This window comes from Montipora capricornis, chromosome 6, assembly GCF_036669925.1.
Source record: "Montipora capricornis isolate CH-2021 chromosome 6, ASM3666992v2, whole genome shotgun sequence".
In the NCBI taxonomy this organism is placed as follows: Eukaryota; Metazoa; Cnidaria; class Anthozoa; order Scleractinia; family Acroporidae; genus Montipora; species Montipora capricornis.
In genome coordinates this window covers 1,087,949-1,100,448 of record NC_090888.1, presented here as the reverse complement: position 1 = coordinate 1,100,448, position 12,500 = coordinate 1,087,949, and the positions used below count along the sequence as shown (strand labels likewise).

General features: G+C 40.9%; 1 protein-coding gene across 1 annotated transcript in view; it reads left to right on the top strand.

The window, feature by feature from the left end:
* The first annotated feature begins 6,255 nt into the window (after positions 1-6,255).
* Positions 6,256-12,500, top strand: part of LOC138051148 (uncharacterized) — an 8,031-nt gene continuing 1,786 nt past the window's right edge. Inside the window, exons 1-7 of the mRNA XM_068897304.1 lie at positions 6,256-6,556; positions 6,672-6,758; positions 6,898-7,165; positions 8,259-9,508; positions 10,130-10,267; positions 10,410-10,546; positions 12,436-12,500. The exon at positions 12,436-12,500 is cut by the window's right edge and continues 98 nt beyond it. Of these exons, the coding sequence (XP_068753405.1) occupies positions 6,403-6,556; positions 6,672-6,758; positions 6,898-7,165; positions 8,259-9,508; positions 10,130-10,267; positions 10,410-10,546; positions 12,436-12,500 (2,099 nt within the window). The 5' untranslated portion in view covers positions 6,256-6,402. The remainder of the gene's footprint in view (positions 6,557-6,671; positions 6,759-6,897; positions 7,166-8,258; positions 9,509-10,129; positions 10,268-10,409; positions 10,547-12,435) is intronic.

Here is a 12,500-nt window from a genome sequence, read left to right as displayed (position 1 = left end):
GAGAACAGGTAAATACAAATTGTGAGACAACTGAGATAACAGATCCACCCTATGGATTCCTTGTTCTCTCTCCCCTACTCTCTCGATCCTAACAAAATACGCGCAGAAGGCTCTATGACACCACTTAGCAGGGGAGTGACAGGCAAGACTTTTACCGACACGGAAAAAAAAAACGAAAAATAATGGCAACCCAGTAATGAAGGCAGATTATTCTAGATAGTAGACGCAGCAACTTGTAGCCATTTCTTCAGGGATTAGCTCGAAACATAAAGTAAATTCTGGTTTGCAGATCTTAGATTACTGGTAGGCTTATGTGGTTTAATAATAAGTTCAGAGATATATCCAGCCCAGGAGATTGTCCATGGATGGCTTTCATAAAAATGGCTATCTTAATCATGATCATGATCATCAGCATCACCATAAGTGAGTACACAGAATACAAGTGCTTGAAAATTTGAAGGTGTCACCTTGTTTCAAATGGGCCTGTGGTTATAGGTGCTCCTTGACTGCCCGCAGTCTCTCTTTTGCTCGAAAATCCGCCGAGAGAACGTGACATCCGAGGGGCGAAGCCGCGAGTAGCGCGGGCGTAGGGAGACCAGCGCATATGACGTTCTCTCGGAGGATTTTCGAGCAAACGAGAGACTGCTCGCAGTCTGTTAAAGGTGCTTCGGGAAGTATAAAAAAGAAGTTGGGTTAGTGGCTAGGAAACTTTTTATTTCAATCAACACCGCAATCCTACTGAACCGCAAGGGTTGTGTGAAAAGCAGTCGAGCGCTAGAGGAGAATAAGCTTTAAGGGACGTTATGGGCATTGGTTATGAGCCGCTTTCTTTGAGAAAAACAACGGCATAACAAGGTCTCAATAATAATAGTGATGAGGATGATGATAATTACTGATCTTAAACAAGCGCATCTCAACAAGCCTCAATGGGCTTACTATAGTCGCATAAATATACATAAAGATAAAGATAACAGGAAATTAAAATGCGAAAAAATAAATACCGATAATGAGAGTTGGAATTTGAGCAAATGTGAATTACAGATACTGACACACTGACTTGGCATTATCCTAGCGGCCACAGGCAGGTTATGTTAGTCTGACATGAACCGGCGCGCGTGATCATGCCGTTATACTCTAACCAAGTGCGCGCGCATGATGCTGGCGCGTGCATTTGCTTAGAGTACCAGATTTTGCCTCGTTCCTGGTAGCAATTGAGTTTCCTTGCGAAGAGTAGAAAACAGGGAGCGAGGTGCTTGATAGTTAGGCTGCTAAACGCGACGGACCATAGGCCTACAACACCACGCGCACGTTATAAAGCAGCCGAGAGTATTTTGGTTCGTTCTGCAAGTGTGGGAGACAAGGTGGTCACCGACTTTGCTATGGATGTATATGCGTAAATGAAACAGAAAGGGCACTGGAAGTCACTGTATGATGACTTAGAAACCAACCAGATAACGACCTGCAATTGGAGGTCCGACGACCGCTCCTCCACTTCAAAAGGAATTATAAGTGTATCGTTGGTGGTCCAAAGTAATGTAATTTGAAGTTTTTAGTTTTATCTCAAAGAGAATTGAAATAAAGTAAAATAAGCAAGCTCACCAAAGTCAATGTGACCATCATAAATGCCACACTTATCACGAGATGAACAAGTTTAGGATGAAGCTCGAGATCACTGACTGTTTCTTTATCATCGGTCGGATAATCTTCATCGTCATAATACGCAAACAAATCTTCACCGACATCAACTTCTCCTTCTATTTCCGGCAATTCAGCCTCTTCTTCGTCCATAAGTTCTCGTTGTCGCTGTCGCCAAAAAAAGGGTTTAAAAGTCGATCCATTACATTGCTGTGCGCTTGTTGGTTGACATAGCAGCTTAGTGATTGCGCAAGAAATCTCAAATAAATTTTGAGTAAGCTTTTGTTCTGATTGCCTTAAGATGTCGACTTTTACTCTTGTTTCAATAATTATTGTTACACTGTAAGTACCTCAATGATTGCAACTAGCAGTACTGCCGTCAAAAGATTGCCCATATATTCCTTTGGTCGTAGAATATTTTTGCACAACTGGAGCAGTTCTGTTAGAAATACCATTAAACCAAAATTAACTCTGGGAGATACGACACCTCTTCTTTGTGATCTAGTACACCGCAAAGATATGGCTCATGAAAATAACGGAAAACAATATCAAATTAACGACCTTACCGCAACATTCGTGTCCAGGATTTGCTTCACATTTTTCGTACACAGAATAAGCGCCACAAAGTACACAGAACATCGTAACAAACTTTTCTATATTATTCATTATTTTATAAATTTAAGTATTACATTTTTTCTAAAACTGCAATTTTTGTGAAACAGCGTTTATGATCAAAAGTTCGTTATGCTCAGTGACGACACTATTGGTTCTGACGACCAATGTGCACGCGAAAAGAAGCGCGCGCATCTGACGCCAACAATTCCACATTCTTTTTTTTTTAATGTTCGGTTTGAAGAGCGTCTACAACTTTTGCTTCTCGTTACGGGAATAAACGTAAATACAACCTAACCAATAGTCACGGAGAAGAAATCCTTAGATATAGTTCTATCTTGATAAAACTGACAGAGCAAATAAAACAACATCTTGTAGAATACTACGGATAGATTGCGGGTAGGAGAAGTTTCTCGTAAAAGTTATCAGAAACTGTATGAATCCACGGTTGATTGACAAATTACCCCACAGCAGCCTAAAGCACCAGGCTCAAACATTGTCATTGATAAGTGCTACCACGAAGGTTATATTTTTGACAGTTGATGTGCTCTGCAGGCTGTTACCATGGTAACGCATCTAGATGAAAACAATGCCAAAACAATGCCTAAAGAATGCTTATTCCTCATTTATGCAAAATTCAGTCATTAGTTTTTTTTGCAGCATTTGCTAACTTAAAATCATTGAAATAACGTACGTTTAACAGCTGATCCTAGATTTACAACAGACGGATTTTTTTTAAATTCGCTGTTTAGCGTTTTTTCAGTTTTCCCAAATTTTGTCCGTTAAATTTCCGATTTGTTTAATAGATGACTCATTTGTAGTCGGAACTGTTTTAATTCCAAATTTCTGCAAAATCTAACGACGGGTTTGCGAGAAACTTGGTAAAACAGCCAACAGCTGTCAGTCTCAAAATTTTGAGCGAATGCGTATGCGCAGCCTTTTGCTGGGTTTTCACGTAATGGAACAATCTCGACCCCAGAGCTCGTCTCTTTTGCGCATGACTAAGGGAGAGAAGAACTCTGGAGTCTGGGGAACCCTGAAACAAAGTGTCTTCTCATTGGTTTTCGCGAAGAACAATGAAAAGTGTTTGTGATTGGTTCATTCATGTTAGCACGAGAGGTGAGCAGGCACCGTAAGTTTCAATACATACCAGAGCCTCTGTTACCCTTGTCCAGAAGAACGGGCGCAGGAGGCTCTGGAATAATCCCAAACCGGAACTAGAAAACTCTGGTCTCTTTTAGGGGTCAAAAAAAGCCTGAGCCACGCCCAGATTGGCTCCTTTCGGGGTTTATTTAAAAGGTCTTCAACAAAATGTAGCTGATTACTGAAACTTTTTCATGTTTCTTATTTCGATACTTCTAGCTTTGGGTCCAGAACTTTTAATACAATTTATTTTTCTTATCTCGTAGAACTACAGTTGAGCGCCTACAGTTGATTTGACACCCGCTGGGTTTTACGTTGTGACAAATAGTAGGATTTCCTCGCTAGTTTTGACCTTTTTTAAGTGCCGACTGCCTTCCATAAAAAAATGACCTCAGATGGTGTTCTCACCGATAAGATGCTTAGGGCAGCCTCACTCTTTACGGCGGGTTTTGAATCGAGATCATCTCGACACTAGTAGTGTCTCCTCAAATGTTGTTTTTGTTCGGACGAACTTCGTGGCCTCTCCTTTGATAAAACCCTTCTTGACACCGGAAGCGTGAGAAGAAGTAAAATGCGCGTATTGGATGGTTTCAGTTGGTTTTTGATGTCTTGATATCAAGAATAGTTTCTTTTTCGAATCGTTCGCCTTGTATACTGTTGTGTTAGCCTACGGGCAGTCTCCAAGGGCACCCAAAAAGCAAATTAAGACAAAAGCCTTTGAGAGACATTTATATGCTTCTTGTTATTTATAAAGACTGTCTAAAGAGATGCTATTATCACCAAAAAGAATTTGATCTGTTTGAAAATCTTAGCTGAAAATTGAAGAGTTCGAAAATTTTAGGGAATAATTTCTTCATTTCTGAACGTACCTGCTAAGAACGTTCCAGCGAACCATTTGCTCGTCCGAAACTGCTAGGTGACCTTTTTAGTGCCAAAGATTGCAAGAATGCCCCTTCCGAAAACGTAAGGGACTACTTTTTTCTGGTTGCGAAACGTTTAGGTCATGTATTAAAGAATTCTATAGCTGTTTGGCAACGTAGAAAACGAAATTCTTAGAACAATTTGACTCTCCTGAACACATATTTCACCGCAGTTTATCGTTGGGTGCCCCTGAGTCTCTCCGAGGAACTGCTCGTAGGCTACTGTCGTGTCTAGGAAAGTGATCTCCTTCTCTGCCAACTTTGATTTCCTGTTTATCTACGTCCAATAGTGAGAAAACTTCATGAATGAAACGTTTCCATTTTGTTGATTTAACTTTGCTCTGGCTCAGCAGCTTTTCGGATGTCGGATTTTCACAAATTTAGTTGCTGGAATTTCGCAACTTGGATGTGTCGGAGTTTTACAACTCACTTGTCGGATTTTCACAACTCGAATGTCGGATTTTCCCAACTCGAACGTCGGATTTTGACAACTAGGCTGTCGGATTTTCACAACTCGAATGTTGGATTTTTACAACTCGGATGTCGGATTTTCAACACCTTGGATGGCACCTACAAGCTTCCGTAAAGCCTCACTTACACTGGCAAGTTCTCCTTGACAAGTTCACTTGTCAAGGAAAACTTGCCGACTGTACACACTAGCAAGTTTTCCTTGACAACTTTTTCCTTGTCAAGCGTCCTTGTTCAAAAACCAGCAAGACACTTGACAAGTAAAAACTTGTCATATTTTTCTATTTACACTGCCAAGAAAAACTTGTCAAGGAAAACTTGCTAGTGTAGTGAAGCTTAAATATGAGATGTTCAACGATCCGACATAAAACGTACAATCAAAAGTTACGACGCTTGAGCATAATCCTGACAGCATTTCTGCATGAAAAATTTTGTTAGTTTCGGATTGTTCCTTTCGCTAACCTGATTATTTGATCGGTTAGGGTTGAGTTTGTTTGTTATTTATTTGTTTGAGCAGGTTGAAGTTTTTGGCAGCTATTCAGCTGATGTGGACCTGCTATACCCATCCACCCATATGCGTATGGAAATTCTGATGGCATTGTTTCAGTCACATAATAAACACTTTATTGATAAGGAGTGACGAAACGTTGCCTGATTCTTAATTAAAACTATTTCCCGGAAAATTGCTTTATTCCAGTTGACGTCCACATTTTCTTAATTGCTTTTGGCTTTATAAAATCAAAGTTTGAGAATGTCGTTTACTAGTATTGATGTCTTTACTTAGTTTGAAAACGAAAAAATTGATGAGATCCTTTATTTTTTCATTAACTAAATCATTTCCTCCCTTCTCATCTTCGTGTTAATATTGACTATTCCCTGCGTATTTGCAATACCAACTGAGATAGAAAAGCTTAAGACGAGTTTTAAGCTCTTTGTTGAATTGAGCACCAACTTTCACTCAAAAACATTAACCGAAAACTTTTGTTCATGACGTTACAGGAGTTACAGATATTCACGGTTTTTTTTAATTAAATAGATTGGTAATTTCCATTGCATAAATTGATAGGTAATGCCATGTATAAAAATGAAAATACCTGAATGAATTGTTGTTGTTTTTTTATTCGGTGAATCACCAGTGAAAGTCAGCAAAGCAGGCTTTTCAAAGATTTCCATGCATCTACAAAACCACCTTTTGAATCATCGTCATTTAATAATCGAAAAGACGAACTGAATGACTCTTAAAAGTAAATTGTGTTTAAAGTGGCTCTTCTTGAGCAATGTGAGCATCTGAGTAAGGCCTTACGCGACAAAAATAAAAACATCCGCTTGAAGCTACCTGTACAGCTGGCGACAGCTGCACCCATCCATTAAATTCATTTGTTCCCCATGCATGCTGTATTTGACATTTACGCCGTAACTGTTGTCGGCGGTCATACATCTTTTTAATTATAACTGCTTGTTCAAATAGAAGAGTTCTTGATAAAGCACACTTACGAAACGAACCGCGATCAGTTTTAATAAGAATTCTCGTCAGTAAAATTCGCTATACAATTAGGCGCTTCAACAAGATTCCCGAGGAGCTCAAAGCGAAACGGAATAATCGTGTGCGTTTTGCAGCACCACAATGAGCGTAAGATTATATTTTCATTGGAAGTTGTTATTTATTACGACAGCTGTGTTCTTAGGCCTCACTTGGTCCGATTTTCCATCACAAACCAATGATACAGCAACCCTCTTCGGATTGGAGAGTCATTCCAGTAACATTTTCAACGAAAGTGGTAAGTCATAGCCATACATTTTTTCTCTTTATTTATGAGTTACGAACCAGGCTTTGTGATGCTGGTGCGGGGTGTAGAAATTTAATTTAACCATTATTACGGCTTTGTGATGCAGGAGATTTAAACTTTGGGCCATCCACCACTTCGCCGCTTTGGCCGCCGCAACTTGAAAACTACACTGAAACATCTGAGATCCCAGCTGGTATGTTCTCGTAGAACTTATGTAGAAATTGTTTTTATTTCCAGTATGTAATATGCCCTTCGGGGTAACAGCATGTTGCTTGCTCAGTATAAACTTACTTAAAATAAGTTTCTTTTTTTCTTTATTTGCACTCATCCAGTAGTCAGTGAGCAAGACTTCGTTGTCAACTACAAGGGAAAAGTTGTCAGCTTCAAAGCGCTTTTACAGGAACTCTTGAAGAACAATGTCAAATTACCAGTGAACACAAAAGATTTTCTAAATGCAGTAATTGGTCAGAAAAACTCGTCAGACCAGTCATGCCAAGGTAGATGCTCGAAGGAGGAAAGAAGCGGCAATGCTACGAAATCCTGCTACTGTGACAAAGATTGCAAAGCGTGGGGTGACTGTTGCCTGGATTTTCCAACACGGTAGGATTCAGTATCATAATGAATATCCTCTCTCGCGAAGTGTCACAAATAAAATCAGTTATTTCTTACCTTCTTCTCTCCTTTATTTCCGTATGTAGCCCTAGAAAGCTGCTTCACTCGGAATAGAAACCGCTTTTTTGAACCGTCCAAAACAATTAAATAAAAGCCAATTACAAACTCTCGAGCGTTCGACAGTAAACTCAACTCAGCGGGCATGGGCAGCAGCTAACACCGACTTTGATCACGGGTTAGTTTTCTCAAAGTCCATGAGTTTGTTCAGATGTGACCCAAACGTCGCTACTTGATCTCTACTTGCTGCCTTTGTAATTACATCCGCAAATGGTTACACTTTCAAGTCTTCTCGGATAAGGACTATAAACCGTAGGCCCCGTCTCACAAATATATTTCATGTTCATTAGTTCCCTGTGGGACGTTAAAGAACCCACACACTATTCGAGAAGAGTAGGGGATGAAGTTCCCGGTGTTGTGGCTGTCCTCCGTGAGTATATGGGCGGGTGGATTATAGCAGGTCCACATGAGCTGAATAGCTGCCAAAACTTCAACCTGCTCAAACAAATTAATAACAAACAAACAAACAAACATACAGTTGAGAGAATTTCTGCCTACAAAATTAAATAGAGTTGGAGTGAATACGGTTGACTGTGTTATGTAAAAGTAAACATTGGTTGGCATCAAAGAGAGTCTCAAGTTGTAAGTTGTTGAACGCCGATTTCTTGGGAGTCTTGGTACTAAAAAACCTTAAATAGCAATGACCACAACCATGCAGGTTTTCTGAGCCCGCGAAACTGAGCACCCCCAGCAAACCACTGTTTTCACGAAAACCGCTGGTCAGCAACCTGGTTCTGTTCATTGCTGTCCAAGGTCTTCCCTTGGTACTATGGTAGACGCGAGCTGATCCCCCATCGGTTTGTCAGTGGAACACGCCAAAATAAGGATGCCACGGCAAAAACTGGAAATGCAGCGTCTTTCGCCAGTCCCTACTCAATTAAAAGTGTTCACCCCTTAGATGTTGCCGACAGGTAAGCCATTTGGCATTTCCTCTTTTCAAGGCTTTTGTTATTTGTTTTCGCAGATGTGGTGGATCAGTCGATGAAGATGTACTATCGCACACTATGTCTTGCGGCGATATCAATGATTATTCCTGGTCAGGGGTAATTATGAAATCGAGTTGTGAACTCGACAGTGAATACAATGAATATACAAACGATTGCAAAAGCACTGAACAGCTGAATATGACACTACCAAGAGAACTGCCAATGTTTGACGTGCAAAACAATATCACTTACAGAAGTTTTGCATGTGCACGATGCAATAATGCAGCTCAGGAAGCGCTTAGATCTTGGGGTCTAGGGGTACTTTGCTTACGTCGAGCCGGCAATCCACCTCAAAATAATATCACAGCAATAAAGATATTTGTGAAAGATAAATGCTCTTGGAAATACCAACCGTTTGTGAACTTCAGTCAGAGCTTCAAGTCGTGTGTTGTACGCGATACCCACTGCGATACTCAGCTTGAAGAAATGTCGTTGGTCAAAGAGTTATGTTCATCTTATTCTATGGTGTTTTCAGTAAAGGTTTCGAGATACGTATCCCACTTTTACAGAAACCCCCACTGTGCAATCTGCAATCCTCAAGGAAGACAAGATTGGAAGACAGCTAAAGAGAGTGATGTTAGTGGTGGACTCATTCCACCCCTCGGTCCTCCCTTGTCAATACTGCTTGACGTCAGCTCGGATGCTTTTGTTGAAAAGGTACCACAGGTAAACCAACCAACCACACAGTCAAACTGCACTTTGGCTGCGATGAACTGCACTGTGATATTTGAAGGTAAAACGTGCATTGTCATCGGCTCTCCAACGGGGAATCACTCATCACTCGAATGGAAATTGAATGGAAGTCGTGTCAACGGTTTTACGGCGCTTCACGAGAATATCCCGACCACTGAAATAGGCATGCAACATGCACATGGAAATTTTGTCTCCATTGTGTGCCCAATTGATAATGACAAACAGAAGACAGAAATTCCCGTGGTCATGATTTATATCACATTTATTGGATCAGTACTTTCAATCATCTCGCTGTTGTTTCTGGTCGCAGTGTACTTGTCAGTTAAAGAGCTAAGGAACCTTCCCGGAAAATGTCTTGTCAGTCTTTCATTGGCGTTGTTGTGCTATCAAATAATTTTCCGTTTTACTGCAATATCCAAGGAAGTGGAGGGACTATGCACAGCGGTTGCCATTGGTCTTCATTACTTCTTTCTTGCAGCTTTCACATGGATGAGTGTAATTGCGTTTGATACTGCAAGCACCTTTCAAGTTCAAGGTCAGTGAAGCCATTAGCCCCATCCCTCCCCTCTCTCCCTTCTCTTCATTTGTCCCTTCCTTTATCTCTCCATTTGTCCGACCGACTGACCACCTGTCAATCCATCTTTTCCTTCTCTTCCTTCCTTCCCTTGCCCCTCCCTCCCTCGTTCCTTCCTCCGGTCTGTCCTTCCTTCCTTCCTTCCTTCTAAACAGACTGTCTTAGGTAACAGGATACGTAACTCAATTAGTCACTTGTATCATTCTTAAGGAGATATCCATGAAATTACAGAGTTACTCTCTCTTAAGGGGTGCAGGGATGGCGCAGTGAGAGCACTCGCCTCCCACCAATGTGGCCCGGGTTCGATTCCCAGACCCGGCGTCACATGTGGGTTGAGTTTGTTGGTTCTCTACTCTGCACCGAGAGGTTTTTCTCCGGGTACTCCGGTTTTCGTATCTCCTGAACATTTGCCGTGATTTGCGTTCATTGTTAATCTCAGTTTACAGTGTCCCCAATTAGTGCTCCAGTGCTAGAACGACTAGACACCTAAATAAAGTTCTTCTCCTTTCCTTTCCTCGCCATTGAACAGGCCACACTAATATTCGTTATATTACGATTTTTGCTGGAAATTTTACTTCACAGTGAAAGACCCCAGGAAACAGGCATGGGACCTGAAAAAGACGTTTATCAAGTACAGTGTTGTGGGTTGGGCAGTTCCCATGGCAACTGTGGTGTTGTGTGTGACGCTGGATTTCAGTGAAACCTTTCATGTGGGCTATGGTTTGTATTTTATAGATATATATATATATATTCCAAAGTGGTCGTTAATACCGAGCAATCAATTGGAATAGCTTTTAAATACTTCCACCTTCTAACACAAAGCATAAAATCTGAATAGCTTGAAACTCTTTGTTTATATCAGGAAAGCAGTCTCAGTATTGCTGGATCTCTGACAAAACAGCCGTAGCAGTTGCCATGGTTACACCTGTGAGCATCGCTTTGATCTTCAATGCGGTTTGCATGACAAAAATTGTCTACACCATCTATCAATTGCGGAAAGTAGGTGGTCCTTTTATTGCTGAACATGTATATCCTATCTTAATTGACTTGTATTAGAACCTGTTAGTGGCGAAAAAAGGCGGCGTAGCTGGGGTAAAGATAAATGTGCCTTCCATTTGCCCACTTAGGATCACTTCCGTTATGTGAAGTAAAAAACTAACGCCCTGTGATTAAAGTTGTTGGGGTTGTTCATCGAGGTCACGTATAAATAATGGTAATAGGACTGAGTGGAGTCCAATGTGGTCTGTAATCATACGAGTGATTAACAAAATACTTGCAATGCTTAGGCGCTCAGGTGGATGAAACACCCGCGGGAAGCTCATATCTCTGAAGTCGTCGGTAAAGTTGCAAAAGTACTTGCTGCCCTGAGGATGCTTAGACCTATATGTTCCGAAAGTACCCTTGTCACAGTTTATTAGTCACTGATTCTTCCATATCCCGATTATTGCAGCGCTGTATGGGGCTGTATCGGTAATGGCTTCAGCCAAAAACTAGAGAAGTTACAAAACCGGGCAGCACGCATAATAACAGGGTCCAATTGGGATATCAGAACTGCCCAGATTTCTTCGTGCCCTCGTGACGTGATAAACAAATGAAATATTTTATGTTCAAAACAGTAAATAACCTTGTACCCGAATACCTGTCTGATAAATTCGCCAGCCTAAATACCATTCATAGACATAATCTTCGGGGCGCCCAACACAACCTGTTTATTCCACGGCCGAACACTGAGGCCCTCAAAAAGTGTTTTCGTTAAAGGGGCGCATGCAGTTACATGGAACAGTCTGTCAGCCGAGGCTAAGCAGGCTATTACTTGAAACAGTTTTTATTCCGCTAGAGTATATTAGAAATTACAAGGAAGGATTATGTTTTTGCAAACGGTGGCCGTGTAGCACTTATATTTGAACAGACTTAACTGATTACAGTGTAATGTGAAGTGCTAAGTTTCTACCCCATATGAACCATGTGAGTGTTGGCCCTACTAATGAATAAAACTCTGACCAGGGTGGGAAATGAACACCCTGGTCAGAGTTTTTCTCTGTCTTTGTGCGGGTTTATATCCATTAGTAGGGCTAACGCTCACATGGTTCATATGGGGTAGAACCTTGGCACTTCACATTACACTCTAATCAGTTAAGTATATTAGAAATTAAATAATTTTTTAGCGTTTAATATAAGATTTTTTAGCAAACCCCGTAATCTTGAAGTGTTAGCTGTATTAGTGTTAATGCGCACGGCTCTTTAGATGACCACTTTTTAGTGATAAGGATTCCGTGGTTAAATAAAGTTATTACTAGATCGAACTGGACTCCACTCAGTCCTGCAGAGGTTTTGCACGACAGCCATGTTGCATCAGGGTAGGATCAATAGATTCTTCTTCCTATGGGAACAAATGTTCTTTCTTACGCAAAACATTTTCATTGTCTCCGCCATGCAACATGGCTGCCGTGCAAAACCTCTATCACCATTACTTATCGTTTATCTCATCTCACGACGCGGTTACTGCAGATGTAGATGCCTTTGGGTTACGGAATGTCGGTTGCAAACCCTGCGGCAATTAAAAGAAAAACACTGTCAAAGACAATTTCTAACGCCGCGGGGAGACTTCAAAACCTCGTCATGCAGTTTGTTGATAATTTGCTGTGACATCTATCAAAAGGAGAGCGCGGGTTCAATTACCCTCAACTTAAAACATTGCAAAATATTTCATTTGCCAAGAATTTTAGAGAAAAGATACCGTCTCATGAAATCCGCGTAAAAAACAAACAAACAAGGTTTAATCAACTAATCACGTTCCTTGATTAGTGTATAATTTTTCAACCTTGGAATTGTGGAAATGATCCAAGCAGGTGGAGTTGCTTGAATTCCCTTTGTACCATTTCCATTAGGGTTCTGGACCTGTGAGAAATTCTCATTCTCGAGTGCCGCTGCTTCTTGTCTGCATTAAACTCAC